The 25,883-nt window shown below is 54.8% G+C and overlaps 1 protein-coding gene across 9 annotated transcripts in view; it reads left to right on the top strand.

Moving 5' to 3' along the window:
- PPP1R13B (protein phosphatase 1 regulatory subunit 13B) overlaps positions 1–25,520 on the top strand; it is a 91,556-nt gene extending 66,036 nt beyond the window's left edge. For 4 of the 9 annotated variants that reach the window (XM_032345441.1, XM_032345439.1, XM_032345433.1 and 1 more), the window contains exons 5-18: positions 6,693–6,794; positions 8,588–8,762; positions 9,503–9,699; positions 11,870–12,010; positions 15,217–15,397; positions 16,619–16,723; positions 18,841–19,010; positions 19,356–19,857; positions 20,871–21,646; positions 22,271–22,411; positions 22,488–22,621; positions 23,242–23,408; positions 24,357–24,556; positions 25,213–25,520. In XM_032345441.1, coding sequence (XP_032201332.1) covers positions 6,693–6,794; positions 8,588–8,762; positions 9,503–9,699; positions 11,870–12,010; positions 15,217–15,397; positions 16,619–16,723; positions 18,841–19,010; positions 19,356–19,857; positions 20,871–21,646; positions 22,271–22,411; positions 22,488–22,621; positions 23,242–23,408; positions 24,357–24,556; positions 25,213–25,254 — 3,033 coding nt within the window. In that variant the 3' untranslated portion in view covers positions 25,255–25,520. The remainder of the gene's footprint in view (positions 1–6,692; positions 6,795–8,587; positions 8,763–9,502; positions 9,700–11,869; positions 12,011–15,216; positions 15,398–16,618; positions 16,724–18,840; positions 19,011–19,355; positions 19,858–20,870; positions 21,647–22,270; positions 22,412–22,487; positions 22,622–23,241; positions 23,409–24,356; positions 24,557–25,212) is intronic. The other 5 variants (XM_032345435.1, XM_032345436.1, XM_032345434.1 and 2 more) reach the window with 5 other exon arrangements.
- The last annotated feature ends 363 nt before the right edge of the window (positions 25,521–25,883 follow it).

The raw sequence follows: 25,883 nt of genomic DNA, 5'->3' as shown, positions 1-25,883 counted from the left end.
TGGGATCGAGTCCCGCATCGGGCTCTCTGCTCAGCAGGGAGCCTGCTTCCCTTTCTCTCTCTCTCTGCCTGCCTCTCTGCCTACTTGTGATCTCTGTCTGTCAAATAAATAAATAAAATCTTTAAAAAAAAAAAAATTAAAAATTACTTATCTAAATGCCATTTATGGAACACTTTCTTTGCCAAGGGGTTTTTTTGTTTAAAAAGAGGATAATTGAAATGTAAGCATTGATACCACCAAGTGTTGGATAAAGATGTAGAGAACCTAGAACTTCCCATGTGCCTGTAGGGTTATAAAATGGCAAGCTTCAGTTTGGAAAACAATGTGGCAGTTTCTGTAAGTCAAACACAAAAGTACCACGTACGCCACCTGTTCTGCTTTCTTGACGCTGGTTACCCAAGAGAAGCCAGAACACTTGTCCACATAGATACCGGCACATGGACACTCAAGACAGCTTTCTTCATCCGGGTCCAAAAGCGGAAACAACCCACATGTCCATTAACAGGTGAATGGACTGGCAGAGTGTGGTCTATCCAGACAGCAGGATCCTACCCAGCCGTAAAAAGGAGCCAGTTACTGATGCGCATAGCAACACGGATGATACCGGAAGCATCTTGGGGGTGAGAGAAGCCGGCCCACAGCAGCACACTGCACGGTCCGTTTGTGCGGAATTCCCCAGCAAACAGACGAGGCTGTCAGGACACAACGACAGGCCCACATCTGTGCTTGCGGGGCCGCGGGGAGGGCTTGGTGGTGTGAGGAGTGCAGGGGACGAGCCGGTGACAAAACTCATCCAGCGGTGTACCTCACACGGGTGCGTTTTATTGCCCGAGAGCTGCACCTCAGTAAAGCTGATAAGAAAGTGAACCTGGGGGCGCCCGGATGGCTCAGTTAAGCACCAGCTCTTGATTCTGGTTCAGGTCATGATCTCAGGGTCTTGATTTGAGCCCGGTCGGCCTCTGTGCTGGGCATGGATTTGTTAAACTGGTTATTCGTCATTTCATTTTGTTTACCTCTCAGTATGGATTTTTTTTTTTTTAAGCCCAATTTTGGGACAGAGAATACAGTATGGATATTTTTGAAGTTTTGTGTATGAAATGGACTAGAGTATGCTTATCAATTTTTTAAAGTTGCTAATATCTTAAATTTAAGACCATAAAAAATGAAATGTTTTTATTTATTTTTGCTTTTTTTTTTTTTTTAAGGTTATTTGAGGGGTGCCTGCCTGGCTCAGTCCTTAAGCATCCGCTTTTGGCTCAGGTCATGATCACAGGGTACTGAGATCGGCGGTCAGGCTCCCTGCTCCATAGGAGGCTGCTTCTCCCTCTCCCGCTCCCCCTGCTTGTGTTCCCTCTCTCGCTGTGTCTCTCTCTGTCAAATAAATTTTTTTAAAAGTCTTTATAAAAAAAAAAAAGATTATTTATTTGAGACAGGATGAGCAGGAGGAGGGCTGAGGGCCAGGGAGAGGGACTCCCCACTGAGCAGGGACCCGACCAGGGCTCAAGCCCAGGACCCCAAGATCATGACATGAGCGGAAGGCAGACGCTGGACCGCCCAGGTGCCGCTGTGTTTGGGTACTTGGAGTGTTGTGAAATAACGCCTTTACTTGAAATTTTCGTAAAGTCAGGAATAATGTACAGAGGGCTTAGCTGCTCGCTTGGGTTCGTTGTTTTGGGAAGGGAGGTTTTAAGAGAATCCTTTTACCTGCAGCCCCGCGGTTCCCATATTTTAGCCCCGCGGTTCCCGCGACGACTCGGCCAGTGGCCGAGGGGGGAGGCGCGCTGCCTGCGGCTGCTGCGAGCTCCGGCGGGCCGGCTCGGCTGCTCCGGTCAGGGCCCTTGCGCGCGGGGACGGGCACGAAGCTGTCGGGCGCGCATGTGAGTATAAGGGGGACTGGGCTCTGGTGCTGGCGCTCGAGGTCGATCTGAGGAGCGACCTGATGGCTGCTGTTGCGAGATCGTTTCTCCGTCGGGCAGGCTCCCCGCGAGCAGCGAGAAGCCGCGCTCCACTTGCTTCTGACCTGAGCCCCCGCGGCCCGGACGGCGTCTGGCGTGGCGAGGGCCACGCCTTGTCCTGGCCTGTGGGGCACGTGTGCCGCGTCCGGACGACGACAGCTCCCAGGAGCCCGTCGCATGGCCCTGCCGCGGCTCGCAGGAAAGCGGGAAAGGCCGGGCGAGGCGGGGGCGCCGGCCGGCTCAGTGGGCACGCGGGGCTCCGGCTCTTGGGGCTGGGCTGCGCCGGCTGCACAGCCTCGAAGGGCCGTGAGGGCGGGAGCGGCCGGTTTACGACTCCGGTCAGCAGACTGTGGTCCTCGTCGGCGCTGGGGCCGGGCCCTGGGCCGGGTGACTTGGTGCCGGGTGCGCAGGACCCGCAGCGGGCCGGGCCAGGAGGAGCCCTGGGAGAAGCCTTCCATCAGGTCCATTGGGGGGGGGGGGGCGCCGGGGCGGCTCAGCGGGTTCGTCTCTGCCTTCACCTCTGGTCATGGCCCCGCCGGGGTCCTGGGATCGAGTCCCGCGTGGGGCTCTCAGGGCGCTCGGCAGGGGGCCTGCTTCTCCCCCACCCCCGCCTGCTGCTCCGCTTACTTGTGGTCTCTCTCCCAGTTAAATAAACGAATAATCTTTTAAAAAATATTTTGTGTAAAAGCATTGTAACAGCAGTAAGTCTCTCGATTTATCATTTTGTGAGTAGATTGTGGAAGTTTGGAGACAGCGGACAGGACCGGAGAAGCGATCGTGGGGGCGGGGCGGCAGAGGCCTCGGTGTTTCTCTGCTCTTGTTGGGGCGGGGGCGGGGGTCGTTAGACCGGGAGGTGGGGGGCCACGTGTGTTGGGGGCGATGGGAGCGCGGGAGAACACGGACGCTCTCCCCGGAGTGCGGAGCTGACGTGCAGTGCTGCGGGAGGGCCTGCGCCCGGGCCGGTAGCGACCCTGCGGGCGGACGGACGGGCGCCCTCTGCGTGGCCCGCGGGGCTGCCCCCAGGGAGCCCGCGCCGCTTCTGCCGCTCGCGGAGGCGGCACGTCCCCTCTGGGACCTCGTGCGGGACGGGACGGACTCCGTGAGCACAGGGAGCGCCGTCTGACTTCGTGCTCCGTGCTGCGAAGAGAAAGCAGCGGGGAATTCGGCCCCAGGTTTGAAGCCCGAGTGCGTCCGCGGGATCGAAACTCGCCAGGAGGCCCGAGTTGGCCGGGAGAGAAGCCACCGTGATCGGCCCCTGATAAAAGGATTGAATTTGCACTGAGGTTTTCGTTTTCTTAAATAACTGAAGTGGAGCTTCTTTTTGTTTAATATTCACAATGGACAGTTAAGGGAATATATGCTAACAGGTTATGTGTTGCGTATTTGGTGACTTACAAGTTGACGGTGGCTGGTGGTTTTCTCACCCACTGGAAAGACAGGGAAGTCGCACAGGCCGGTGCTGGCCGGGGCAGCGTGTGTGCGGGAAGAGCGAGCATCCAGAGACCCGCCCCTGGACGACATGCGGATTTGTGAAAAGGTCCTTATTTTTTATGTTAATTGTTACTGGAATTAAAATGAAATATAAAAGAAAAAACAAAGTTACATAGGGATGTTCACTTTGAAAGGATTCATTAAGCTGTACAATATGTAGTTTTCTGTATGTAAGATCTATTCAATACAATATTTTGAAATAACAGTGTATAGGGGCACCTGGGTGGCTCAGTGGGTTAAGCCTCTGCCTTCGGCTCAAGTCATGGTTTCAGGGTCCTGGGATCAAGCCCCAGGTCGGGCTCTCTGCTCAGCAGGGAACCTGCTTCCCCCTCTCTCTCTGCCTGCGTCTCTGCCTACTTGTGATCTCTCTGTGTCAAATAAATAAATAAAATCTCTTCTTTTTAAAAAATTACAGTGTATATTAGCATATATGGAAGATATTCCTGAATTATTACAGCCGTTTAGTGTTGCCATAAACAACACAACATGAGCATTTGAGTGTCTCCTTGTGATCTTTTCATTGTACTATGAGCCACTGGCATAGGGAGGAGAGCCAAAGACTCTTTAAGTTGTAAAATTATGAAATTAATGTAAATTGAAAGAGTTGGTGAATGGACATAGCTTTTCTTTTGTCAGAAATACTTCTAACAAGTAAAAGTTCTGGAGGTTTCTAAAAATACCTTCTGTTACAGTGATTAGAAAATCTAGTATGTGGAAATTAGCAACCTATTATTAGAGTTAAAACAAAGTTCAGGCATTCTGATGGTTCTGCCAGGCGTTTTGTTTTGTTTTGTTTTGTTTTTTTGTAGAATAAACAAATTTCTCGTCAAATGGAACTCTCTGTATTTGGCAGTTTGCAGTGTCTGGTCTTGAAAAGGGGCGGGGGGTTCCAGTGGAGATTGTTGAACAAATGCTGATTCCATTTTTCAAGAACGTGCTTGAACATCTGAAGATATGGGGAGACCTGGAGTCAGCGGAACGGGGGTCACCAAAGAGCGGAAGGTGGAAGAGTTCTGAGAGCACAGATGAACCTGGAAGCAGAGAGTGGTGTGGTCTGGGGGCAGACTGGCGCCCCCACGGTTAGCGCGGAAGGGGCTGGGAGAAGGGACGCGCGGCTGGGACTGCAGCTCTGCCCCCTCGTGGTTCTGTGCCCCGTGTGTGTCCCTTCACCTTCCCCCATGATGCCTCACCCAGCGCAGGGCTCCTCCTGTCCCCACATGGACGTGTTTAAAACCGGGCCATACGCTGTGTGTAACGCGGGGAGTTCCGTGCAGGGCGTGTGTGCGGTCCAGAGGAGCGTGCTGCCCTGTTGGTGGAGAACAAGGGCCCCGCGTCCTGCTCGGCCGTGCGGGCCGTCACACCTGTGACGCACGGGGCCAGCTTCTCTCTGCTTGTTCTCTCATCTCTGGCCTGGGCCTCCGGCAGTGCTTCCCTGAGTGTCCCTGTGAGGCTCACGGCAGGCTCATTAATGGAGGGTACCTAGTCCGGTGTGTGACACAGGATGAGCATGATAGAAACGCCTGGTGTTATGGCTTGTCATCATGAACAGAGGACAGGGACATGCCGTCCAGTGCCATCAGTTGCCACTCCTCTAGATCTTACCTTTGTGTATTCACTTCACAGATACAATTCTGTCAATAATGGGTCAGTCCTTGGTTTAAGCCGTATATATGGCATTTTTAGTGAGGTATTTGTATTTTTAGAATGTTCCATATATTTCAGCTTCTCAAGACCAGGCTGCGGTGAAGAGGACATTTGTCCTCAGGAGTCACCTGCACTCTTTGTAGGTTGTGTTTCCTCAAAACATTTGACATCCCCATTTATTCAAATATATCCTTAAATAATCAGTCCAAAAAGAGGAAAAGAGGGCACCTGGGTGGCTCAGTGGGTTAAGCCTCTGCCTTCGGCTCAGGTCATGATCTCAGGGTCCTGGGATCGAGTCCCGCGTCGGGCTCTCTGCTCAGCAGGGAGCCTGCTTCCCTCTCTCTCTCTGCCTGCCTCTGCCTACTTGTCTCTGTCTGTCAAATAAATAAATAAAATCTTTAAAAAAAAGAAAAAAGTCCAGTATAATTAACATATAGTGTTATGTTAGCTTCAAGTGGATATAGGGGTTCAGCAGTCCTGCCCGTGACCCGGCGCTCATCAGGGTAACTGCACTCTTCCCACATCACCTGTTTACCCCTCCCCTCTGGTAACCGCCAGTTTGTTCTCTATAGTTAAGAGTCTGTTTGGGGCTTGTCTCTTTTGTTCTTTGTTCTTTTGTTTCTTAAATTCCACATATGAGTGAAATCATATAATATTTGTCTTTCTCTGACTTATTTTACTTAGCATTATACTAAGTCCATCCGTGTTGTTGCAAATGGCAAAGTTTCATTCTTTTTTACAGCTGAGTACTGTTCCATTATGTGTATACTACAGCTTTATGCGTTCCTCTATCAATGGACATTCGGGCTGTTTCTGTATCTTGGCTGTTGTAAATAAAACTGCTTTAAACATAGGGGTCAATATATCTTTTTGAATTAGTGTTTTCACTTTCTCTGGGTGATTACACAGTAGTGAAATAGTATGTATGTACGTACGGATGGATGGATGGATCATATGGTAGTTCTATTTTTATTTTTTATTTATTTTCTTAGAAAGAGAGCACGAGATGGGGGCCAGGGAGAGGCAGTGGCAGAGGGAGAATCTTTTTTGTTTGTTTGTTTGCTTTTGTTTTTGTGGCGGGCAAGGTTTATTGAGCGCTAGCAAAGTGATAGTATGAAGCTCCCTCGGAGGGAGAGGTCTAAGAGGGTTGCCCGAGAGGGAGACTCTTCAACAGGCTCCATATTTAGCCCAGAGTCTGATGTAACGCTCAAGCTCACAGTTTTGAGACCATGACCTGAGTGGAAGTCAAGAGTTGGGACACTTAACTGACTGAGCCATCCAGGTGCCCCAGTGGTGATTCTATTTTTCATTTTTTGAGGAAACTCCATACTCTTTTCCACAGTGGCTGTACCAGTTTGCGTTCCCACAAGTTGGGTCCCTTTTTAATACAGTATCTGGCATATTTTAAAAAGCTGCTATTTAATAAAAGCTGAACAAGCAAGAAAAGTTTTTCTGTACAATTAATTTGTATTATCCTAACTTCTAGAAGGAAAGCGGTTCTAAGATCCTGATGTGTTATGTGTTCTGACACTAGAGAAGAGCGGTTGTGCAGCTCTGCAGGTAAACCTCCATTGCAGCCTGAGCGCGTTTTGTTCCCTGTAGGTTGGAAGCGCACGTGTCGAGCTCACCCTCTCCGAGCTCCAGGATATGGCGGCCAGGCAGCAGCAGCAAATTGAAAATCAGCAGCAAATGTTGGTTGCCAAGGTGAGTTACAAAAGCAGAGGTGGGAAATTTTCAGAAAGGGTGTTCTTTAATGGTTGTTTTTGATTGGAGTTCCTGCATTCGTGGGTTCCACTTGTAAGTAGGACCATGTCATGGGAAGTACTGAAAATAATGTCTTTCTGTCTTTGTGATCTCTTCTGTAATGAGAACTGAATGTTGTAGCTTCTGAAAGTTGGGAGGGCATCAGAGCAAGACCCTTCACACGCTTATTCAGACAACCCGGAGTAGGAAACGGTTGACCTTTGTTCTCCAACTGGTGATGGAATTTGGGTGAAGACACGGGTCAGGGGCCCCTGAGAAAATGACCGTTGGTTATCCAGGATTCCCCTCATGCCACTCTGCATGGACTTTGTTTGGTTTATTATGATACCAAGCAGTTAATGCTTTTTTTATATACTGAGCTCTGCATTTGTCAGTGAAATGCTATAACCAGATTTGAAATTTTTCTTGTCATGGACTAAAAAAATCAGATCTGTTACTCGTGCGTGCTGGAGAATATTCATGTTGTAATGACCTCAAATGTTCTGAAACTGCTATGAAATACTGCAACACCAAGAGGGTATGAAAACATTTCTGCCTGGGTTCGTGTCGCTTTCTCAGAGAGAGATTGACCTGAAAGCCAAATGTTCTCACTTACCAGGTGGCCACATGTACTTCATTGTACTAGCCACTGTTTTGTGGGTATGTAACAGCATCAGTTGGGCGTGTTTTTAGAAGTTGTCTTACAAGGTTTTTTGGATTTACAAGAATTAAAGACAAGAGTTAAGTAAATTGGGAAGTATCTCATCCCATTAACAAGATTTCTAAGGTGAAATGTACATAGTATTACACAATTACAACATTTTCTAGTTTGCCTTTTTATTTCCTTTTCAAATATTGATCCAAGAGTATTACTAATAAAAAGATTCTTGGGCATTTTCAGCAGTGTGAATTACAAGTTAATGCTAGCACAAGTGTGTGTTTTACATATCAGGTACGTGTTTCCTGACTTAGAATCCTGTCACTCCTGCATCATCACACTTAGTCCCCTCCTTACTCAGGTCTGTTCTATGCATACGAGTAGGACCATGAGTATTTCATGTCGACTCTTACCCTCAAAGTGTGTCTTCACATGAATCCGGAAAGACTATCGAAGAGTATTACACAACTCTTATTTTAGGACTGTCCTGTCCTGTCCTTATTTGACTGTAGAGTGCTCCATGAGTTTTGAAGAAACTATCTCTAAAGAAAACAGGCATTTCTTAACTGTCCATTGTTAATTCAGCAAATCAGAGGGTTATTTCCTTACCGATCTCCTTGTCTGTTTTCGATACAAGACTCTATGCTGGTCAGTGCCCATTTCCTTTCAGAGGTAACTAAAGGACCTTGGGAAGCTGCTTTCTGGCAGCAGGAAATGTTAACCTGACAGCAGGAATCGAGGGCTGGACAGGGCTTCCCACCTAGGAAGGAGAGGAAGTCGTGTGAACGCAGGGGACACGCAGGCTTGACGTTCTCCTGCTGGGAGATGTTCTGAGGAAGCGTCTGAGTTAGCTGAGCGGTGCAGGTCAGCGTGCATGGTCAACGGTACCTGGAAACATCTTCACACACTCACCACCGCTCACCGATGTGTGCCCAGCATTGTCGGTTCTGTGTGGGCTGGTGTTTGCAAGGTGGCGAGGGCATTTCTCTAACGTTCATTCAGATGGGCGGTCCGGTGCGAGCCGCACAGACCTTTCTCACGTGCGACGGTGACCGCGTCTTCAGTTCTCACCGTTCCCTGTTTCCTCCCTTGCTAGGAGCAGCGCTTACACTTCCTAAAGCAGCAGGAACGCCGCCAGCAGCAGTCTATTTCTGAGAACGAGAAGCTTCAGAAATTGAAAGAACGAGTCGAGGCCCAGGAAAATAAGCTGAAGAAAATTCGTGCCATGAGAGGACAAGTAGACTACAGCAAAATTATGAACGGCAATCTGTGTACGCTTGCGCGGCCTTGCTCAGCACCCACACTCGGGCACGGATAAAATGAAAGAGTCCAGCTCCGGACACTTTCACACAGACCTGTGTCCGATCTTGCTATAGGAAGTGCCCCGAAGCTTTGCTCTGTTACCTGCATCTAAAAGGACGGGGTCAGTTAGGTTAAATGGTCTGGGAAGGGCCTTGGTAACATTTGTCATTTATTAGCTGCCCTCTGGACTAGGACTGCAGGGCCACAAGAGTGTGCGCATTATGAAGGTCTGTTGTAATTGAACAGCTTAACCTTCATCTGGGTAGTAAGATAAACCATACAAATGCTCACTTTTTTTCCTGAGCATATAGATTTTTTGTTGTTTTCTCAATTCAGTTAGTGCCTACTTTGTGTTATGTCAACAGGCAAGACAGACTTGGATTCCTGCCCTTATGAAGTCTTTTCTTTGTTCTCTGGGTGCACTGAGATTCCTAAGTGGCCTGGCCAGGCTAGCCTCTGGACTGGTCGTCAGTGCACATGGAGTCGGCCAAGTGGGCAGTCGCATTGTGCTCCAGAGGCGTGTTGAAAAGTGTGTTGGATTTTGTGTATCACAGTTCTCCCCCCAAGGTCTGGCCATAGATGATGGTGGAGCTGAGTTGAATGTATAGAAATGAAGACAAAATCCCAGAGCCAAAATGACAGAATGATACGAAAACAAAGCGTATCAACTAAATGATGTTTTTTATTCTTTATCGCTGGGAAATTGTAGCTGCTGAGATAGAAAGGTTCAGCGCCATGTTCCAGGAGAAGAAGCAGGAAGTGCAGACTGCGATTTTACGAGTTGATCAGCTCAGTCAGCAGCTGGAAGATTTAAAGAGAGGCAAGCTGAGCGGGCTCCCGGCGTACAGTGGCAGGCTGGCGGGACCGGCGGCGGCGGAGCTGAAGAGACTGTGCCAGGAGCTCCAGGTGACCTGCTGGGTCTGGGGAGCGGTGACGTCAAACATCTCTCAGGCTTTCTTCCCGGTGTGGGCGGAAGCCTCAGAAACTGAAAACAAGCGAAGGAATCCTAGGGTAATAGTAGGCACAAACTGTACTCAGTACAAGGAATTCTTAAAACCGCTTTGAGAAATAATTCACGTGGCATACAGTTCGTCCGTATGCCGGGTACTTGGGAAGCGGGCTTTAGTGTCTTCACTGGAGCTCTGCATCCACCACCACGATCAGCTTTAGAACATCTTCATCATCCCCAAAAGAAGCCACGTGCCTCTTTGCCGTCACCACACTACCCCTACCCCCTAAGCAACCGTGAATCTTTCTGTCTCTCTGGATTTGCCTGTTCTGGAAATTTCATGTGAGGAAACCATGCAGTATGTCATTTTTTGTGACAGGCATCTTCCACCTAGCATGTTTTCAGTACAGAAATTCAATACAGAATTTAATTGGCATTGTAATGAACTAGGGAAAAAATTAAGCTTTAGATGATATTCAGGGTTTCTGGGTGCACTGCGTCTTGGTGAGATAGCTGTCTCTGTCCCACCCAGCTGGGGCTGCTCTGACAGACCTCCTAGCCCAGGGGACTGAAGCACAGACGTTGATTTTTCACAGCCGCAGGGGCTGGGAGTCCCAAGATTGGGTTCCTGGTGAGAGTCTGCTTCCTGGCTTCTCGCTGTGTGCCCACAGCTTGGTTTCTCTCCTTCTTCTTACAAGGGCGCTAATCCCATCACGGGGCACCGCCCTCAGGACCTCACCTCAGCCCGATCACCCCCAAAGGCCCCACCTCCCATGGGATCACCTGAAATGTTAGAACAACACACGAATTTTAGGGAGGACACAAGCATTCAGAAGCCAGAAACAAGTTTTGCAGTTATATTAGCACTTGCCAGAGAAGTTACTGTATTGCTTTATGAAATGAAAATATATAATTACAGGACGCCTGGGTGGCTCAGTGGGTTAAAGCCTCTGCGTTTGGCTCGGGTCGTGATCCCAGGGTGCTGGGATCGAGCCCCGCATCGGGCTCTCTGCTCAGCAGGGAGCCTGCTTCCCCGTCTCTCTCTGCCTGCCTCTCTGCCTACTTGTCTGTCAAATAAATAAAATCTTAAAATATATATATATGTATATATACATAAAATTACAAAGAGTAAAATTGCTTTTGTTGCTGTTAAGTTCTCTAACATAGATGCAGAGAAATAAAATACAGGAACTTAAGACTTCTTTTATGTTTTAAGCAATTGTTAAAAGGCAGTTTTTAAGGATATCTTGGGTGATGGGTGTGGTCAGTTTACTCATATGTGTCCATTTGCCAGGCTTTTTGACTGCGACTTGGACCTCACGGTGCACTGCCTCCAGTCCGGTGCACACACGCAAATGTGTGTTCTAGCACACGTGTGCACCCGGGAGAGCTTCACAAGACTTAACCTTGTGTGTATCATGCACGCTGATGCCTTCTGTGGCTCTTCTTTTTTTTAATTTTTATTTATTTTTAAAGATTTTATTTACTTATTTGACAGAGAGATCACAAGTAGGGATAGAGGCAGGCAGAGAGAGAGGAGGAAGCACACTCCCCGCAGAGCAGAGAACCCGATGTGGGACTTGATCCCAAGACCCTGAGATCATGACACGAGCCAAAGGCAGAGGCTTAACCCACTGGGCCCCCCAGGCGCCCCTGTGCTTCATTTTTAAGTGCTGGCTGCGGCCCGCTAGAATGATAGCCGTGCATCCCAGTGGACAAGCAAGGTCGTCCTCCCTGAATTTCCTGCTGCCTCTGCCTAAGGCGCTCGTTCAGTGGACTGTGTGCAGTGGGGCGCACACCTGTGCTTGGGTTCCTAGAGAATGTGCCCGGGGTGGGGGGTGTCCGTGACACACCATTCCCAGGGTCTCCTGCAGTCATCACGGGCATGAGTTGCTCCAGGTGCTCCCAAGAACGTGTGTGTTTGTAGAGACAGAAGAGCTCTGTCCCAGCCCCATCTGTGTGGTACCTGTAGGCTGCTCAGCGCATGGGCGACGGCGTACACACGTGCATAAATACACATAAGTGTCTGATGTTGCTTTTTCTTCTTTCCTTTTCTTTTGCTTTCTCTGCGAATAAGCATATGACTGTTTAATACAAATCATAAAAGTTGTATTTTGTAATTTGCAGATTCGTAACCAGCTTAACCAGGAACAGACTTCAAAGCTCCAGCAGCAGAAGGAGCTCTTGAACAAACGCAACATGGAAGTGGCCGTGATGGACAAGCGGATCAGTGAGCTGCGTGAGCGTCTCTATGGGAAGAAAATTCAGGCATGTGAGAGAGAAAATATTTGTGTGAGATGAACTAGGACGTGCAGGGGCACGTCTTCACTGGGATGGCATTTTGCAGCCCCCATTTGCCACAGCTGATGAAACATACATAAAAATGGCAGCAGCTAAAGGCTCTCCTTCCAAAGCCGCGTTTGTTTCCTGGTGGGTGGAATCCCAACTGCCTCTGTCTACAGCCACAGCTGGTGTTCCCTGGCCCCCCGCCCCCTGCCCTGTGCAGTTCTGTCCCCTCCATGGAGGGGTTGTGGCTCTGGCATTGCAGCCCCGGCTTGTCCCACTCTGCCACTATACGCTGTGCCATGTGGGCACACTCCCTGACCTGTGTAGACACGTGTCCTTCCTGTAAACTCGTATGTCCTACCTGCCCCAGCAGTCATCATGTGGGATGTTAGAATAAGCCTGTGGGAGGGCTTTGTAAACCTCCAAGCAAAGTGCTATGTAAAGGATTAGTGCTTGTTTTGTTAAATTGAAATTCAGTTAATTAACATGTATTTGTTTCAGGGGTATAGGTCTGTGATTCATCAGTCTTACGTAACACCCAGTACTCATAATAACACCTGCCCTCCCCAGTGTCCATCACCCAGTTACCTCATCCCTCTACCCCTCTCCCCTCCAGCAGCCCTCCGTCTGCTAAGCTAAATACATCGATCAGAGAAAGACAGTTATCGTAGGATCTCAGTGATATGTGGAATTTAAGAAAAAAGGAAGCAGAGGATCACAGAGGAAAAAATGAAAGAAGATGAAACCGGAGAGGGAAGCAAACCAGAAGACACCGCCCCCCCGCCTTTTTAAAGATTTTGTTTATATGACAGAGGGAGACACAGCAAGAGAGGGAACACAATCAGGGAGAGTGGGAGAGGGAGAAGCAGGCTTCCCGCTGAGCAGGGACCCTGATGCGGGGCTCGATCCCAGGAGCCCGGGATCATGACCTGAGCCGAAGCAGCCACTTACGACTGAGCCACCCAGGTGCCCCCATAAGACTCTCTTGATCATAGGAAGCAAACTGAGGGCTAGTGTTTTTTAAAAACTTTCATGTGGTATTTCAAAGGTAATAAATACCCTGAAAAATTAAGACAGTACAGAAATACTTGAAGGAAAATATGAAAGTCCCTTCTACCCTACTCTGATTCTTCAAGGATGATAGTTTTAAGGATTCTAGTCTTTTGCTTGATACAGACAGCAAGGTCATTTTTCACTGGAAATGGAACTGTAGGAAGGTGTCACTCACACTGTTCTCCTTCTCTGCTGTTTTCACTGCAACACGGGAATCTTCCCAGCCGTGACCTCGCTGCTTCTGCAGCTTCAGTAGAACACACAAGTCCCAAGGCCTGCGGCCCCTTCCCCTAACCCCCTTACCGGGCCGGGTGCCCCCACGTCCTACCATCACTGTCGGCACTAGAGCGAGCACGAGCTCCCCGAGAGCGTGTGGGAGAAGGGACCCCTGTGCGCCAAGTCTGGCCGCACGTGGCACCTGGCCTGCCTTCCACTGGCGGCATTAGGATCGGAAGGGGCGGGCTGTCAGCGGGACATCGCTCCCCACCCACGCTCCATAACCGGTGCTTTCACAGGGTGACAGGTGGCCTCTTGTCAGCCTCTGCGGCACTAAGCAGCTCTCGGGAAGTGAATGTGGGCTCTGGAGCTTAGCCAGGGGCAGGGGCCTGCTGGGGGGCTGGTTAGGAGGTGCCGGAGGAGGGCACTTGCCCCTTGTTTGAGTGTCCTATTCAGTGGTGACAGGTGAAAGCTCTTCTCTGAAATCAGTCTGATCGTGTTTTTAACCAGAGGGTCAGTGGGTAACCCGGGTAACTCTGTTCTCCAAATAATGGTTTTCCTTTTTGTCTCGGTGAGCAGAACGAGGCCGTGGGAGGGGAAGTGTGTGTGCTGTCCACGCCCGCTCACCCGGCACTCTTCGGCTGCGCACTCTGGCAGTCGGGGCGCTAGGGAAACGGAACAAGGGGGCAGGGGGAGAGGGCCGGGTGGGTGCGGAGATGGAGTCGGAGTGATGGGCTCACAGAGGGCGCACCCCTGCTACCCGCAGCCTGGACACGTGGGACCACACGTGCCACTGCTCCCATCGGCGGGCCACCTGCAGGCCCGGTTCCCTCCTTGTCCCAGCACCTCAGTCTTTGTCTCCCAAGGCCCTTCACCGAAGGCCTGCGTCATGGAGAGTGATCGCTTCCCTTGAGTCTGTCGCTGTAAAAGTCTCAGCTAAGCATATCCTCACAGCAACCTCCAGACACGTTTGCCCAAACCTCTGGGTATCGTGGCCTCAGCAAGCTGACACATAAAGTTGAGTGTCACAGACGGCTGGGTACACGTTCCTTCTTGCCTCCCAGGGGACTCTGCAAGTGATCTCTGTGAAGAAGGTGGTGCCGCAGCATACATGCATCTCCACCCAAAGTTCCTAAGCACCTTTGGGCAGTTGGGAAAGTCCTGGACCCTCTCCCCAAAATGACGCATGCTCACGTATGCAGAATTTTGCAATCATAAGAGGTTATGGATCTCTCATCCAAATAGGATCCCCTATTTGGGGGCCCCTGAGGTGTCAGTGACTCTCCGGGTCAGTCCCTGTTATGGACCCTCATGTTGTCAGCATCACGTGATCACTGTTGTTGGCTGTAGCGCCGTGTCCTTGCTGAGAATGGCAGAATTGTCTTCGGGACTGGCCAAAGCCTTGCCGGGTGCCAGGCCTGGTCATTGTGCCCAGCATGGCTTGTTCAGTCCTTACAAGAAGCCGTATCTCGACTCTACAGACAGGGGCACAGAGGGTTAGAGAGGCAAAGTCATTGCACTGGCCCAGGGCAGCACAGTGAGTGGCAAAGCAGGATTTGAAGGCAGCTCAGAGCCCAGGCTGTGACCGACGCCTCTGCCCACCTAGGGGACAGAGAGTATCTCCCAGTAGAGAGGGCTCCGTGGAGATGTCCTGGGAAGCCGTGCTGCCCTGCTGTCAGCTGCTGTCTGTCCTAGCTCACAGACGGTGGGGGGCTCAGAGAGGTTCAATCCTGTGGGACTGGGGGGTGTGGCCCTCCTTTCAGCACTTGGCCATTCTACATACCGGTGGCTCAGATGACGGGGCTTCCTCAGTTGGGCACATGATTTAATGAGTGGTTCACATGAGAGCAGACTGTCTCACTAGGCGTGTGATTTCTTTTTACTTAGAACCTTAACTCTTGTTTCTTCCTGTTCTGCAGCTGAGCCGGGTGAATGGCACGTCGTCCCCACAGTCGCCGCTGGGCACGCCTGGCAGGGTGGCTGCGGTGGGGCCTTACATCCAGGTGCCCAGCGCGGGTAGCTACTCTGTCCCGGGGGACCCCATAAAGCCCCAGTCTCTCACCATTGCCTCGAGCGCTGCCCACGGAAGATCCAAATCCGGTGAGTGGCCTGCGTCCTCGTCTTGGGGGAGAGCCCTGGAGGTCAGCAGCCTCGGAGGAGGTCCCCACAGTGCACCCCGGGCTCCGCCCACACTCTGTCTCCCCCAGGGCACTTTGTCTTCTGGCCGGTTTGGGAGCTGTGTGCCACCCTAGTAATAATATGACCCTAAACTGAGCCAAACGTCTTTACTCTGTGGCTTTTCAAAACACGAATTACTTCAGACCGCATCCTCTCGCACCGCGGGCAGACCTGCCGCTCCCCGGTAGAGGCGCGGCCTGTCCGTGAACAGTGCACGAGAGCTGCGCTCGCTTTCCCCGCTCAGCACCGTCATAAGCGATGCAGAAGCCGACAGTCGCGTCGGCCCTCCGCATGACCGGCACCAGCACTGTGCTAGCGTAGCTCTCCTGCTGGACTGCTTCCTAGCCAAGGGCAGGTCGGGCTCCCCGGCGAGAGTCTGCTCTCCTTTCTCAGAAGAAGGCAGCACTTGTTTGCAGGGAGACTGTCTGGCTGCTGGGCTGTGGCCTTCCCCAGCAGCGCACGGAATCTTGGGGCGCGGTCCCGACAGGACGGCGCTCCTTCCCTCAGGACGCCAGTCCTGGGCTACGCTGGGGGCTGTCGGTGCATCTGTGCAGTCTTCAGTGTGCCTGTGGCCTCCTGGCCGGCACCCGGTCTCAGCAGCTCTCCCACGCTGGCGGGGGCCACGGGGCTGGTTCTGACCCAGGCAGGAGGGGCCGCGCACCCCGGCTCAGCTCTGTCTGGGGCCGTGTCTCGGCGGCCACTCAGAGTGCCTGGTCCGTGCGAAGCGCTAATGGCAGCTTTCCTGGGGAAGCCGTGACTTGGAGTTTGGACCACTCTGTGGTGGGAGTGGAGGGCTGTCTGTTTCCCACAGTGGATAGTGGGCACAGCCGGCTCCTTCGCTGCTGACCCCCTCTGAACACTTCCCGAGCCGAGGACACCTCCCGATCCCCGCTCTTTGGGGGGTGTGCCAGGCCGCCTCACAGGGGTTGCCTGGAAGAGACACCCTTACGGAACCTGGAGAACGAGTCCCTCAGAAGTTTAGCCGCAGCCTAGGTCTTTCCGCTGCTGTGCAGGTTGACTGGACTCAAGCTGTGCCCCCCACGCCGGGGAAGGTCAGCCCAGGCGCGGAGCTGGGAGGAGCGGTCTCCCCATGGGGACTCGGACTCACACTGTCGACTGTCCTTGTGGTTCCGTGTCACACAGATGGCCACGGGAAGCCCAAAGTGACCAGCTCGTGGACAGTATCAGACCTCGACGTCGGGCCTGACTGCGGCTCCTCAGGGCGCTCTGCAGACCCGTTTGCAAACCGTACGTCGGCTGGCCGGCCCCGTGGGGTCTCCGGCCTCTCTGATGCCGCTAACCCAGCAATCATTTGTTTTCCAAACTGATGAAGGTCTGCTCGTCCCATCTAGATTTGAGGGAAATGCCGCACGCACTTCCTTCCACAGGCAGGTGTGAGGTTTGGGCTGGGCCTCACACACGGGCTCCTCCTCAGGGCTGGGTCGCCAGATGCCAGCACAGCAAGGCATTGTCAGTTTGGTTTGGAAGAAATTAAGATGATTTCCTGAGTTGTTAAAGACTTTGGATGTAGCTCCTATACAAGAAACTCCAGTCATGCTTGAAGGGAACTGTCCCTTTATAATCCTTTATAAGGAAGACAAAATTTACAGAAAAACAGGAAGGAAAGAAGGAAAAACAGAGTTTTGCTTTTGCACCCCTGCCTCATCCTGAAGAAGGAAACTCCCAGTTCCATCCACAGTCCCTCTGTGGTTGATTTCCGTAGAACCCCCATGGCCGTGGATTTCAGAAACGGCTGGCTGGCCACTCTCCTTGAGACCCCGGGGCTGGTCCCCCTGCTCCTGAGTCTGCTGGGGCGCTGTTTGTTTCCCCGTCAGCCCGGCATGGCCACCGCTGAGTGTCCGTGGGGACCCGCGTGCTTCTGGCCCACATATCGCCCATTTCTCTTTCTTTTTTTTTTTTTAAAGATTTTATTTATTTATTTATTTGACAGAGAGAGATCACAAGTAGGCAGAGAGGCAGGCAGAGAGAGAGAGAGGAGGAAGCAGGCTCCCTGCTGAGCAGAGAGCCCGATGCGGGGCTCGATCCCAGGACCCTGAGATCATGTCCCGAGCTGAGGCAGAGGCTTAACCTACTGAGCCACCCAGGCGCCCCCATATCCCCCACTTCTGAAGTACGGGACATGAAGGCGCACGTGCTTCTTGCCCGGAAGAGGCTGACCGATCACGCAGAGCAAGGGGGTGGTTCGGACCGGGGCCTTGGAATGCCTCACCAGCACCCTTGCAGCCTGGTCGGAACTTTCTGGATCCTGCTGCCTGGAGCCACAGGAGGGCACCCCTGACTGGGTGCCACAGGGCGCCCTGAGGCTCTGCCCCCCTCACTGCACAGGAGCCGCTGTCCGTACCTGCGGTCAGAGTGCACGGGAGCTTCTCCTCCTCCTGTCTCGTGAGTCACAGCTCTTCTCACAGCCCTGTTTTGAGGTTGAGTGATCTCCCACTGCTTCTGCCTTGTCCCCACCTGCTCGTGCTGGCGGGTGGGCTGAGGAAAGAGGTGCTGTTCCTGTTAGAAGGCCCCAGACAGTCCCTTCTGACTTCTCTCTGTCCCATGTGGCTGACAGCTGGGGTTTCTCCACTTCGGTCTAGTCCCACACCAGTGCCTGCCCTGGAGACGAACGGGAGCCTGAGTCAGAGGCTATAACCTGACCCCTGCAGACGCTGTCACTACTTTATGTCACTGTGACTGCTAGGAGAGATTGCTTCTGCAGCCTTTCTCAGTTTGGAAAATGCTTGTTTAAGGGGAAAAAAAAAACAGCTTTTCAGTGGCTTTCCTAAAACATGGGTTCTGCTAGCTTTCCAATCACTGCGATGGAATGATAGCTTGCTGCTCCAATCAGTGGGAACTTGTACCGGCTTCTTGTGATCTTGAATTATTCTAACAGATTAAAGGTAAATTTTTCTTTTACCATGTATGTGGTACGGGTCAAACCTGTTAAAAAGTCAAAAGACAAAATTTTTCAGTTGCTGTATGTAATTGGTTTTATAAGTCAAGTTGGAAAAGTAAGTGGTGATGCTTACTTTTTGGTGTTGATGCAGCAGATTTGACCTGTATTTAGATAGGGACCTAGGAAGTTTCCACGGTCCCCTGGCCCCTCGCCAGTGTCGCAGCAGCCCCGTGCACAGCCATCGAGTCTCTGTGCACGTGAAAGCGATGCTGGCCAGCACATGCCATCCTCCGGCTTGCCGTGTGCCCACCCGTGCGCGGGGATGGGTGCTCTGCCACTGGCTCATGAAACTGCCGGCCAGTGTGGTCACCCAGAAGGTGATCCTTGCTTCTGGTAAGGGGTTATTCTTAGATTAGTTCAGCTAATCCCAGGAAGGGTTGTACTCAAATGCTGTGTTCTCTTCAAGCCAATGATGGAAACTGGCCAGCACTGAAGCAAAACTCCAGCTCTTCGGCAAAGCCCACGCAGGTTGCCGGTGCAGACTGGAAGGACTCAAGCGTGGAGGGCCCCCTCAAGCAGGGGGCCGTTTCCAGCCAGCCGGCGCCCTTGTCAACTTTAGGAGCCACAGAGAAGCTGGTAGGCTGTTTGTCTTTATCACAAAACACCAGTAAGATCCTCACTGTGTCCCCATTCGGCCTTTGTCTTCACGTAAGGGGTGAGGGGTCTCATGAGGCCAATTAACCCTTGTCTAAACACGAGCCAGTCTGAGGAGGCTCGGGGCCCGCATGGCGTGCGGTGTAAGTGCTTGTGTCGGTGCGCTTCCGGCCTGCCACCTCCGAGTCCTGCAGCGTGGCTGTGCCCAGTCACATGCAGATTGGAAGGATTACAAGTCCTACTTTGTATCCTCTTGTGACTGTGGATAGAAATATGCTTAACTTTTCAAAGGGTGACTTTGTTTTTCTTCTTAACATCTAAATTTAGGGCATGGAGATGGGTAAAGTGCCACCCCCAATCCCTGGTGTCGGCAAGCAGCCGCCTCCGAGCTATGGGACGTACCCGAGTCCTGCGCCTGTGGGCCCAGGCTCCACGAACTCGCTGGAGAGGAGGAAGGAAGGCAGCTTGCCCAGGCCTAGCGCCGGCCTGCCCGGTCGGCAGAAACCCGGCCCGCTGCCCCCTGCAGTCAGCGGCCCCCCGCCGGGCTCCTCACAGCAGATCCAGCAGAGGATTTCTGTGCCACCGAGTCCCACGTACCCGCCGGTGGGGCTGCCTGCCTTTCCAGCTGGAGACAGCAAACCTGACCTCCCACTGACTGTGGCTATTAGGCCCTTTCTGGCTGATAAAGGGTCAAGGCCACAGTCCCCCAGGAAAGGACCCCAGACAGTGAATTCAAGTTCCATATACTCCATGTACCTCCAGCAAGCTACACCTCCTAAGAATTACCAGCCAGCAGCGCACAGCACCTTAAATAAGTCTGTGAAAGCAGGTATGGTGGGTTCATACTCTTCTCTTGGGGCCAACATATTAGACTTAAAATGCCAACCCATAGCCGTACGTGTGGACCACGCACTGTTTAGGATTAAAGCTTGGGTTCTTGCGTACAGTGTGGCCTTAGATGTCCATGTGGGATTGGGGTGGAGGAGGGCATGCGCCGGGCCGCTCTGCAGCGGGCTCGCGTGGGAAGCTCTCCCTTCCTTTCGAAGCACCTGCTGTACTCGGGAAGCCCGGCTCCCAGAAATGCTTCATTTTCTCCTGCTTCGTGGAAACGTGTGCTTTCCAGGGCCTGGTGGGGGCTCTGCCCTGATGTGGTCCTCCTGGCCACCTGGCAGAGACTGAGCCAAGCCCTTGGACATGAGGCAAGGGTGTGTCTGCTGCTGGTGGAGCCCTGCTGTAGAGCCTGCGGGGCAGAAGAGCCCGGCCGTGGTGAGGGGCAGAGAACAGAGCCTAGTCCCTCCCATCCTAGGGCAGGTGGGGACTGTGACCTGCACAGCAGGGTCTTACGAGGCACAGCTGGGCTTGGACCTCGTCACACGTTCTTGGGCGTGGGCCGCAGCTTCCAGACTCCTGGGAGGGCCCGGCTACCTGAGCCCCGGCAGAAGCTCACTGTGCGGAAGCTCTGCTGTAGCAGGGCTCTGGCTCCCTTCTCGACCACTCCTCTGCTGGCAGGCAGAGCCTTCCTGTGTTCCACGGCACGAGACCACCTGAGGGGCAGATGGTGTTCGGGGATGGTGTCTTCCTCCTTGGCCAGGAAACAAGGAGGGTTGGTTTGGAGTGGGGAGGCCGGGTCTGCAACCACTTCTTTTCGTTTGAAAAAAACGTAGAGTCTGGAAGCCCAACAGTAGAAACCAGTGAGAGGGACGGTCTGCCTTCCAGAAGGAGTCCGCAGAGGGAGGGGCTGTGTGATCAGAGGGTTCCTGGGGGTTGACGATGGGCCACAGCCGCGCCACGGCCCTGCAGTCACAGGAGCTTTGCGGCCCCCGCCCTCCGTGTCTCCTCCAGTGTATGGCAAACCTGTGCTGCCCTCCGGCTCGACATCCCCGTCGCCGTTGCCGTTTCTCCACGGGTCATTGGCCACAAGCACGTCGCAGTCCCAACCACCTTCAGACAGCGCTGAGAAAGAGCCAGAGCAGGACAGCCCTGCGCCGCCCGGAGACGGCAGCGCGGGCACAGGCGCCGTGGAGAGCCTGCCGCGGCCGCTCAGCCCCACCAAGCTCACCCCCATTGTGCACTCGCCGCTGCGCTACCAGAGCGACGCCGACCTGGAGGCCCTGCGCCGGAAGCTGGCCAACGCGCCGCGGCCCCTGAAGAAGCGCAGCTCCATCACCGAGCCTGAGGGCCCCGGCGGGCCCAACATCCAGAAGCTGCTGTACCAGCGCTTCAACACCCTGGCGGGGGGCATGGAGGGCACCCCTTTCTACCAGCCTAGCCCCTCGCAGGACTTCATGGGCACGCTGGCCGACGTGGACAACGGAAACGCCACCAATGGGAACCTGGGAGAGGCCAGCCCTGCCCAGCCCACAGCCCCGCCCCTCGCTGAGCCAGCCCCGTCTTCGGACGCCAATGACAACGAGCTCCTTTCCCCCGAACCGGAGGGCCTCATCTGTCCCCAGAGCACCCGCCAAACGACCGAACCTGCCGAAGATGACAACAACAACGTGGCCACGGCCCCCCCGACGGAGCAGGTCCCTAGCCCTGGGGCCGAGGCCCCCTCGCCGGGGGAGGACCAAGCCCCCCCAGCACTGCCCCCCGCCATGCCCCCACCTGGAGCCTCTACGGTGGGTGTCATCCTAGACCAGGGCCGCGGCTTCCTAGTCCGCTTGCCTGTGTTTGTAGAACACCTGCCTGTGTTAGCCGTAGTGCTGGGGGTGGTGGGGCTTGCCAGACCCTCGTGCCTTCCCTCCCTGCGACCAAGGTGGGGGATAGTACAGCAGTACACAGAGGGGCTCTGAAGAAGCACGCGGGGTGGCGGGGCTCTCCCTAGAGGACCCAGATTTCCCCCAGGACAGGAAGCTGCTGCTGGAATTTGAAGGGCAGGCCAGGAGGAGAACCTTCTAGACAGGCTCCCTGGTGGGAGGTCAGTGTTGAGGCAGAGAGGAGGGAGTGGGAGTCTGCTGTATTGGGAGGAATGGGCTGCTGACCCCCAAGCGTGGCTGTTACCCCCCCCTCACTCGCCAGCACGGCTCCTCCGAGAAGCCCAGCCCCGGCCCCAGCCCCTGAGCTGCTCTGCCCCGCAGCGCGCAGGCTGGGCCCCGGGAGTGGGCGCTCCTCTCAACGCCAGGGGCTGCTCGGTGCCACCGGGTACATGCGCCGGCCCTGCCTTCCGTCCCTGTCCCTCCTTCCCACCAGGGCTGGGCACCTTGGTGCGTGACTTTTAAATCAAAAGCGTGCTTCCTTCCCAGCAGAGCAAACGGACCAACCTGAAGAAACCAAACTCAGAGCGGACGGGGCACGGGCTGAGGGTCCGGTTCAATCCGCTGGCGCTGCTCCTCGATGCTTCTCTGGAAGGGGAGTTCGACCTGGTGCAAAGGATCATCTATGAGGTGAGCTGGGCCAAAGCCTTAGGCTGGGCTGTCCCGGGTGCCAGGACGCGGGGCTCACAGCGCCCTGTGTCCGTAGGTGGAAGACCCCAGCAAGCCCAACGACGAAGGGATCACACCGCTGCACAATGCTGTCTGCGCCGGCCACCACCACATCGTCCGGTTCCTGCTGGACTTCGGGGTCAACGTGAACGCCGCCGACAGCGATGGCTGGTGAGGGTCCCTGGGGCGCTTGGGCTGCATTCGGGCCCCGGGGAGGCGTGGGGGCAGGAAGGGGCCGGCCGCCGCCCACCTGGCTGCCCTCCGGGTCACCGAGTGAGAGGCTCTGTTCTCGCCGAGCTCTGGGCAGACAGGATCGTGGATGGCGCGGGCAGCGCGTTGGGCAGGTTGTTACTCTGCGGCCGGGCGCCCGGGCGGAAAGGAAGCGCCGAGGCTCGCTCCAGTTGCACATGTGCGTTGCGGCTTGCAGGGCCCTCCTGCCACGGCTGGCCCCTGGGTCTCCTGTGGATTTGGCTGTGGATTTGGCTGTGAATGTCAGGCACCTGTCTGGGGGGTTTGAACACCTGGGCCTTTTACACTGTGGCGAAATACAGCTGATGGCTTTGCGCCGCCGCCCCGCAAGGGCACGGGCAGCCCTGCGCCGCGCGCTGCCCCGGGGCACGTCGTGGGCTGCTCCGCAGGCTGCTCAGCGCCCGGCCTGTTGGGCAGCACACGTGCGGTCTGGGACGTTGGGTGAGGAGACACCAGGCCATGAAAATGGCCAAGGCCACACCTTGGGACCACACACCTGTGGGACTGGAGGCCGCCGGCGGCTCACGGGCTCTCCGTTCCAGGACGCCGCTGCACTGCGCCGCCTCCTGCAACAGCGTCCACCTCTGCAAACAGCTGGTGGAGAGCGGCGCCGCGATCTTCGCCTCCACTATCAGCGACATCGAAACGGCCGCGGACAAGTGTGAGGAGACAGAGGAAGGCTACGTGCAGTGCTCCCAGTTCCTGTACGGTGCGTGCTCCCAGTTCCTGTACGGTGCGTGGGGCGCGGCGCCGGCGTGCGCGCGCTGCTGCTGGCCTGGGAGCAGCTTGTTTCGCTTGGGGAGCAGTCCGCCCCCCCCCCCCGTCACCAGTCTCGTCAGAATGGAGGTCACGCTGTCCCTTACGCCCATTCCTAAAAACCTCTTTGAAAATCCACGTTGTCGGAAAGATTCTTGCCCAACTGTTAAGACAAACACCACTTCCCTCTGTGTCAACGGGCCCCTGGGCGGAGCCGCTGGTGGGTGCGGGGGGCTGGGCAGCAACCATCTGTCCGCTTCTGGGGCGCACCAGGGCACTCCAGGGTGGGAGCCCCTGTCCCCATCCTGTGGTGACGGGCGACGAGTGTGCCGCTTTAGGAGCAAGCCTCGTTCCGGTGTAAGCCACTTGAGCAGGGGTCAGACTTTGGGATCTGGAGCAGCGCTCTGCCCTGGGGTTAAACACCTGTGGGTTGTCTCCTCCACACCTAGCTCGAGAACCTTTGGGCCTAGCCCTGCACTTGACCCTCGGGACACCGTGACAGAGGGAAGTGGGCCCCAGGCTCCCGAGGCCCCAGCTGCAGTAATAGCCATGCCAGGGGGAGGACGGCGGCAGGTGGCAGGGCTGTCAACCCCCAGCTCTTCTCAGGGGTCCTCCAGGCAGGAGCCGGCTTGGTGGCCGTGGTGTGGAGGCGGGGAGCGGCGGCCGCCACTGTGGGGGCTCCCCATACCCAGGGGCAGTCAGGCAACGGCTTAGTTGACTTTTGGAAATTGTCCCCGGTGGGACTTGTAAGGATAACCTTAGGGAGCCCCTCGTCCAGCAGCATACCTTTGCCTCAGGCCCCAGCGCTCCAGGAGCCAGACTCCTGCCGCGCAGGGACAGGGTGGGGAGAGCAGGGGGGCCCCTGCCGCCCCCTGACCAATTGCTTGCTCTCTCATCGCAGGGGTGCAGGAGAAGCTAGGCGTGATGAACAAAGGAGTGGTGTACGCCCTGTGGGGCTACGAGGCCCAGAACAGCGATGAGCTGTCCTTCCACGAGGGCGACGCCATCACCATCCTGCGGCGCAAGGACGAGAGCGAGACGGAGTGGTGGTGGGCTCGCCTCGGGGACCGGGAGGGCTACGTGCCCAAGAACCTGCTGGGGGTGAGCACTGTGCGCTCGCTGCCCTGGGGTCGGCCTGGGCAGCCTGGGGGTCCTGTCCCCTTCTTCCCCTCTGGGGTCCTATGTGGGGGCAGATCCTACGGGGAGAGATGGCCATTCGCCACCCTCAGTGTCATCTGTGTTAGTGGACGAGTCTGCAGCGGCGGCAGGAGGCTCTGGCTGGTGGGGACCCCACACCGGGGGGGCCGTGGGGGTGGGTACCGTGGAGCCACAAGCACCCTGACACAGGAGCTTTGGCGAGCAGCCCCCCACCCCCCGGCCCCGCCACAACTGTCTGCAGTCCTGACTCGTCTCTGGGTGGGAGCGTCCCTGGGTGGGGAGCGGGCCGGCTGCTCCCTCCGTGGTGCTGGTAATTGTCCTTCACCCCACGACAGAGCAGGTGCCCCTGCGCTCAGCCCACATGCCTAGCTGGGCGGGCGAGTGCGCCTTTCCTTGTGCCGAAGTGCACCGGGGAGCCTTCTAGCCAGCAGTGCGGGTTCTCGGTGGTGCCCGGTGCTGGGAGAGGCTGCCCTCGGTGGGGGCACAGCTTATAAAGGGAGTCGGGACCTGGGGTGGTGGCCGGCCCTGCGGCCCTCTGGGCACCCCTTCCTGCTCAGTGGGACCATGGCCTTGTCCTGACTGTCCCCATTGATTCCCAGTTGTATCCGCGGATCAAACCCCGACAGCGCACGCTGGCCTGAACTTGCCGTTGGAGCACTGCCCGGGCTCGCCAGCCGATGGGCCGCCAGAAAGGTAGCTCTGCCGTTTCCCCAGGAAAGCTGAAGCCGGACACGGTTGATAATGGTGCTCACTTTAGCAGACAGCGTCCGCGATGTGAAATTCCCCAGCTTCTGGGTGAGGCCCTGTCTTCAGTTTGCCCGTAACTGGGAGAGGTACTTTTGCCTCCAAGAAGACTGAATTTTGCCAATTACTGTAAATCCAAATAAATATCCAGCTTTCTAAACAACTGTCCCTTTTGCCAATAAGCAGCCCTATAATTTATCCCCGGCTGGTTGCCCATGAAGATGAACCCTCTTACGACTTGGCCCCAAGGCTGTCCCTTGTTCCGTGTCACCCCCACCCCAGCAGGGAAAACTTGCAACCACAGTGAGGTGTGCCCTCTGCTCGAGCTTGCCCTCCTGTCACCGGAAGTCCTGGCAACCCCACCGCCCTGCCCACCCTCGCCACGCACATCTCTTCCTTCCCCTACCAAAGGAGCCCCTGTATGGAAACTTCTGTCAGTGGTGGTGCTTGGTGCGTGTGTCCCGGGCATTGCTGTCAGTCACCCTCATGCAGGCCGATGGTGTTGGACCGGGCCGCCATGGCCCAG

The sequence above is a fragment of the Mustela erminea genome, chromosome 5 (genome assembly GCF_009829155.1).
Source record: "Mustela erminea isolate mMusErm1 chromosome 5, mMusErm1.Pri, whole genome shotgun sequence".
Classification (NCBI taxonomy): Eukaryota; Metazoa; Chordata; class Mammalia; order Carnivora; family Mustelidae; genus Mustela; species Mustela erminea.
The sequence above is the reverse complement of the archived record's forward strand: the minus strand, read 5'-3'. Positions and strand labels throughout refer to the sequence as shown.